General features: G+C 35.5%; 1 protein-coding gene across 1 annotated transcript; it reads right to left on the minus strand.

The window, feature by feature from the left end:
• Nucleotides 1–20: 20 nt before the first annotated feature.
• Nucleotides 21–3,340, minus strand: LOC120489319 (zinc phosphodiesterase ELAC protein 1). Its single transcript, XM_039686059.2, has 3 exons — nucleotides 3,055–3,340; nucleotides 2,139–2,615; nucleotides 21–579 (listed from the first exon to the last, which is right to left on the minus strand). Exons 1-3 carry the CDS (start codon nucleotides 3,209–3,211, stop codon nucleotides 98–100), a joined length of 1,116 nt encoding a protein of 371 aa, XP_039541993.2. The 5' UTR covers nucleotides 3,212–3,340; the 3' UTR covers nucleotides 21–97.
• Nucleotides 3,341–6,669: the final 3,329 nt, after the last annotated feature.

Here is a 6,669-nt window from a genome sequence, read left to right on the forward strand (position 1 = left end):
CACCTCTGAATCAACGAGAGTGGAAAAATGACAGGCTTTATTAAAACTTAATTTCCTTATACTAAAATATAACCACTGGGAATTGCATCCGGAGTAACTAGCGCCTCAGATTCTTCTTGAGTGCAACCGGCAGCGTGAGAAAGTCTTCAGCGAGAATGACCTCAGTGCTCGACCCCTGCAGCACGAACTCAGCTTGTCTCTTCAGCTCCGTCACGTCGTCGTCTCCGTCCCGCCGCAGCGCTTCGGGTTTGTAGCGTTGACTGAAGTGGTGGAGAACGAGTGTGTGTGCCCCGCACGCGAGCGCCACCGCGGCAGCCATACTGGGAGTGCTGTGTCCGTGATCCACCGCCTTCTCCTGCTGCCCGTCCTCCAGCGTGGCCTCGTGCACCAGCACATCTGCCCCCTGACACGCGCTTTTAAAGCCCTCGCCCAGCGCCCCGCTGCAGTCGCCGAAAACACACACCTTACGGCCCTTCACCGCCGGCTCCAGCACCTCGCTGGCGGCCAACACACGTCCGCTATCTAGAGTCACAGACTCTCCGTTCTTCAAACGACCGTATAGAGGTCCTGGTTTCAAACCTACAAAATAAAAAAGTAGGGCTGTCAAACGATTAATCGCATCCAAAATAAAAGTTTGTGTTTACATAATATATGTGTGTGCACTGTGTGTGTATAATTATTTTATATATATAAATACACACACATGCTTGTATATATTTAAGAAATATTTTCATGTATATAGATTTATATAAATTATATAAATATTTTATATATAAATAATCTTTTTTTCTTAAATATATACAAGCATTTGTGTGTATTTATTTATATACATAAAATAATTATACACAGTGCACCCACATATATTATGTAAACACAAACTTTTATTTTGGATGCGATTAATCGTGATTAATCGTTTGACAGCCCTAAAAAAAGCAAAACATAATGAAAAATGCAATTTTATTTTAATCTTACAGTTCAATCAATGACTCAATGGCAAATATCAATTGCTTAGAGCCCTATATATCCCTAAATATCAACTCTAATTAGAGCCCGACCGATAAAGCATTTTGAAGGCCGATACCGATACAAATATTTGTTGGTTTTAAAATCCGATATTCCGATATATCGGCCGATATTATTATTATTTTTTTATTTCAAAAACGAGCAACAAAACATTAACAGATTTCCCTAACATTAGTTATATTTGTAGTTATTTATGAGTTTTAACTAAAATAATATGATAATGCATTTTAAAAAGAAACTTGTTTCTATTGTCACAACAGAACCGAGGAACATACAAATATATTAAAGTTCTGGTAAATAAAATAATTATTCCCTACATTGCCTTATATGCTACCGTATAATTACAATATCAGCTTGCTTATCCCTTTATCTGCACTTTTTAAATTCTTTCCATCAAGCTACATCAAACCATTTTCAATCATCAGTTGCTGCCTGCCTTCTAAAACCTACTATTTAGCGATTCTAATCTAAATCCATTACAGAACGACAGTCTGCAACACACACTTGGCGTCGTTGGATTTCACAAACGTGTAAAAAGAAAAGCTAACTTTTATGCACAAAATACGTTTGATACTTTTTCTCTATGTCTAAATGTTCAGGATGTGTGGCGCGTTATACACGAGTGTTGCCAACAGGGACGGTGTAGAGTGCCCTCTGGTGGACAAACTATACAACTCCAACACTCATGACATGGTTGAAGCGTGATTAGTCTGTTTTTACTTTATTTTTGAAATATTCATTTACCGGCCATTATAACTGCCGATACCGATATTTTAGAAAATGCCTAATATCGGCCGATAATATCGGTCTGCCGATATATCGGTCTGGCTCTAATTCTAATATCCTCAAAAAAATATAAACTACATTATCGCAGACGCAGAGCAATATATTAAACGGTTCTCTGTCGAATCGAACAGTACGGTTTGGTACGCACTTGCAACTCGTTTTATCTCAAATCTGACGATGCATGAACAAACAAATATGGTTTGTTGAAACTAAATAAAACAAACAGACAGAGTAAGGCTAATGTATTTTTATGTCGATGGATTCGCATTCTGGCATAATGACCAGTCATTTACGGAGGTTATTGGTCCAATTTTAAAAAAACAGGTTACCTAGTTCTTTCAACAGCTCTGTGTTCAACCGTCCCGGACGATCCCTTTCCTCCACCGAGAACCCGAACGATGGCACTCTGTGATACAGCTTAAACGCTTTAACCACAAACTGTGTGTCATCAACGAGGTCATAGCAGTCAGTGTGCGGGTCCAGGCGTATGGTTCTGCCGGGACGCTCCTGTGGGTGAAGCGCATCACTGCTGGAGGTCAGTGCAGGACTGAGACGCCCCTCCACAGGACACTGCTCATCCGATGGCTCCAGCTCGTGCACGGCATACGGGAAGAGCAGCTGAGAGCTGGACAGCTCTAACGCCACACGAACGAAGTGTCGTAACCCTCGCGGGCCGAAAACGTCCACACAGGGCACAGGCTGATCCGGCTGAGGGTTCGAGTTCAGACTGATTGTGCACAGCAAACCAGGGAGACCGAAGAGATGGTCACCGTGGAGGTGAGATATGAACACTTTGGTGATTTTGCCTGAAAGAAATTCAGAAAAATGACTATTATTACTGTATTTTTTTTATCAAATTAATGCAGTCTGAGTATGAGACTTCTTTCAAAAAAAGTAAAAATAAATAAATATATACACACCCCAAACTATGAACATTAAGATGTTTATTTATTCCAATTCAAAGCATGTCGATTTTTCTAAATACTGTATGTATGTTCATGACAATTAAACATTTTCTGTCCAATTTTTTTCATTACCATAATGCAATATTTACATTTACAGTGGTTACACACAGTAAATGACTGAAAAAAAAGCTTGATAGCCCTCAAATCTGTCTTTGTTTATTTTAAAATCCTTATTTTTGACAGATTAATTCCAGGAAGAGGACGATCATGTAAATATAAACATAAAACCCCTGATTCAAAATTAAACTTGATCTAAAAGAGCAGTGAGTGTGTGACTGACTTGCTTTGAGCGAACTCCTCATGAACTGAGTCTGTGTTCCTTCTCCACAGTCAAACAGCCAGCTCTCCCCTTCAGTACGCAACACGAGCGCAGACGCGCCGCGGTTAGGAGACGGGTATGCGGACCCGGTCCCGAGGAACGTGATGTCCATCGACATGCTGTTGTTCTGTGCACATGTGGCGGACAAATAACGTCAACACTGCGTTAGAATAAACCTGAACGTCCCCCATAACCAGCTAAACCACAACTGACACGCGCGCTCAATCAACATCCGGGGTACGAGTTCATATTTGCGTACTGCATGCTGCACACTACACTATGGAAGACCATTTCCGCCACATAAGCGAATCGTTGATTTATTGTAAATCATAATAATGAGATAAAAAGACGAAATTTTGACATGTTTAGTCACATTGATGAGGTAATTTCTTTTCAAAAGTATGAAAAAAAAAATCAAGAAAAAGTCATCATTTAAATTTTTTATGTATTAGGATTAGTCATGTCTAGTCATAATTATTATTTTTGTCATAATTTACCTTGTCATAATTATGACATAAAAAACTGTAAATGATGACTTATTATAGATGACTTCCATAGTGTACGATAAAATGTCAAAATTATGACCACACAATACAACTCTAACTTTTTGTACATTTTAAGTATACTGTATACTATTTTAAAAAACATATGCACTAGGCCAGTTCTTTTCAATCTTTTACAGTAGATGACACTGACCCCAAAAATATGATCATTCGCATGCCAGGGACTTCCAAAAATTTAAAAGATAGCTATAGGATATACTTATGTATAAAGAAGACCCAGTTAATACTTTGAGAAATGTTTTGCTTTTTTTACTCACTGCAATTTTGCAGGTGCAAATTCAAAGCATTCATGTATTTATTTTGAATTAAAAAACATTTTGATCAAATAGATACATTTATTTATTTATTTATTTTAATCATATAAGCATTTTATTTATTTAAATTAATTTGTAATATTTTATTTTAAATCTATTTATGTATTTACTAAGTTTAATCGTACTACGTTACACTGATTTTAATACTTTTATTTATTTAAAGAAATCTTATTTATTTTAAGCTAATGCTTTTAGTTATTTTTTTGTTTAAATTACATTTTATTTAAATTAATGTATTTTAAACTTATTTTAATCATGTTTTCATTTATTTATTTTAAACATTTTTATTAGTTAGATTAATCTTATTTTTCTTTATTTATTTTTTACTTTTCTACACTGCTTTTTTATGATCTTCAATATTGTTTTTAAATGTTTTGCGTTTTAATTCCAATTTTGTGTAACTATGTCTTCAGGTTTGCAATTTCAGTCTAATAATAAGCCAAAAAAAGATTTGTTGAGATGTTGGATCCTGGATTACTACTTACAGGCTTTCCAGAAATAAATACTTTTATATTGATCTTTTTTATTTATTTATTATAATTATTTCTTATTTATTTCTTGTATAAGGCAGTGCAAATAACGATTCAAGAAAAATATGTTAAAAAATTACATAAGTCTGATTCTCGTCAAGTTCCTTTCATTATTATGGGATGAATCAGTAAAAAACATGTAATAGGCTAATTTAAATTAGCCTACATTTAAAAAAGTACTTTAATCTATAATGAGGGCAGCAAACAGACTTCTGCACAGATTAGAGCACATGTTTATTCTGCAGACTCCACCGGTGTGAGGAAGAACTGCATTCAGAAACTTTAAAGACATTAAACAGCTGCACAACACTGATCAAACTTACTAAATCCTTCAAGGACTGACAGAAACTAAGCACATTTTGGTCAAGGATATGAGATTGTTCACTTTGTTCGATATGCTGATGAAAAAATGAAACAGTAAATGGGCAGTTTTTAAACTTCTATGAAAGGTAAAATACAAATCATGATAATCTATGAACTTGTTGCTCTTGTGATCTTTGGCTACTTCGTTTACAATGGCATATAAAACACTGTGCGATGAGCGGTGACTATATAAAGGTGTATAAGCAGGCACTAGTTATTATGAGGTACTACCACAGAGGTACTTTTTCTGATTGGTCAACAGGTGCAGTCAAATCATTTAATATTACGACTATTTAAATATATAGTTTACGGCCGTTGCGTGAAACCTACATATAGCTGTGATTGTCTTCTATCTGTAATATCACTCAAAATACTTCTCACATCATTTTAACTCAAATCAACATGTCCATATGCATTTATTTGGGAAGCAGCTGTGTAACAAGTTAGATAATGTACAGTCAGCCAATTTATTTTGTGATAATGACATTGATTTCCTGTTTTTTTCTTATAAAGAATGTGTTTGTATCCTACGCATCCATACACTCACAGTCACAGCTACAAATGCACACCACTGTAATATTGTGCAATACACTAGAAGCTCTGCTAGTCCTTCATGTCCTGTACTTCCTCCGCTACTATGAAATAAATGGATCTTAATGACTCTCACAGACACAACAAGAAACAAACACAAAGAACAAATGGAGTGTGACTTCATTTAGAAAACGTTTCATTGCACATACAGTAGCATTTAAAAACAAATGTGAGGAGTGACAAGGCACAGTATTACACTCAACACTGGAGGATAGAGTATAAAAATAAATAAATAAAATACATTCTGCATATAATAAAGGAAGCCTAATTAGACCATTAGTTTATTTTGTGACATTACGTTTATAACAATTCGGCACATTTATCAAAAAATTAATTACTATAATGGCCGAGTTTTGTTTTTAATTCTCAGTGGATTTCTCTCTCTCTCTCTCTCTCTCTCTCTTTTTTTTACTATATTATATAACAAAATACTATTATGTGTAAATGCTTTTATGCATAATTTATTAGCGCATTTTGGATAAAAAGTGCTTCATTGTGACAAAAATGCAACAAAATCCTTATGATGCTAAAAGAAGGCTTAATTATCTTTATGCATAATACTATTTTGCATTTATTTATTTTGATTCCGGGGTTAAATGTGACCAGGACATGTGCAATATTTGTAAAATTCATCCAAAAAACTGAAAATGCTATTTAAACAAGGGGTCAGAAATATGAATAAATACTGGAAGTTGCAAAAAAGAAAAAGAAAAGAGGAGTGCCTAATAAACTCCCTTCATACTTCCTTGTTTTTGTTCTGCCTCTCTCTAGGCGTTTCTCAATGTCAAGGAAGGATCCTCGGAAGCCGGAATTTCGAGGATGCTACGTCATCGACGTCCGTCGAAGGACTGTTCCAATGTCGAGGATCCTCAGAATTTCAACCAAGGACTGAGTCCTTTGTTCGGAAAATATCCCATACACAGGAAAGGATGCATATGTGTAGCCTTCGCGCTCTTAAATCACCCACAATCCTATGCGCAGCTTTGCTATCTTGTTCAAAAACTAAAAAATGTCGACCGTTAGCGGAGTCGGAGTGATAACGGCAATATGCTTTCAAATGTAAGCAAGTATAATTTCAGTTTAGCCATTTATTTAATCTTTGTTAAACTATTTCACATATCGGCTTTAAAGCTGTTCCCTTTTACTGGTGATTAACTTTTTAATTTTTACTTCATATAACGTTATAGCCTTTTTTGTTGGTCACATATTTTACAA

This window comes from Pimephales promelas, chromosome 4 (genome assembly GCF_988280905.1).
Source record: "Pimephales promelas chromosome 4, fPimPro1.hap1.1, whole genome shotgun sequence".
In the NCBI taxonomy this organism is placed as follows: Eukaryota; Metazoa; Chordata; class Actinopteri; order Cypriniformes; family Leuciscidae; genus Pimephales; species Pimephales promelas.

Coding starts and splice junctions, on each gene's coding strand:
- LOC120489319 (XM_039686059.2), bottom strand. CDS start 3,211: ATGTCGATGGACATCACGTTCCTCGGGACCGGGTCCGCATACCCGTCT. Junction 2,616..3,054: donor GAGGAGTTCGCTCAAAGCAA/GTCAGTCACACA, acceptor AATTTCTTTCAG/GCAAAATCACCAAAGTGTTC. Junction 580..2,138: donor AGAGCTGTTGAAAGAACTAG/GTAACCTGTTTT, acceptor TTTATTTTGTAG/GTTTGAAACCAGGACCTCTA.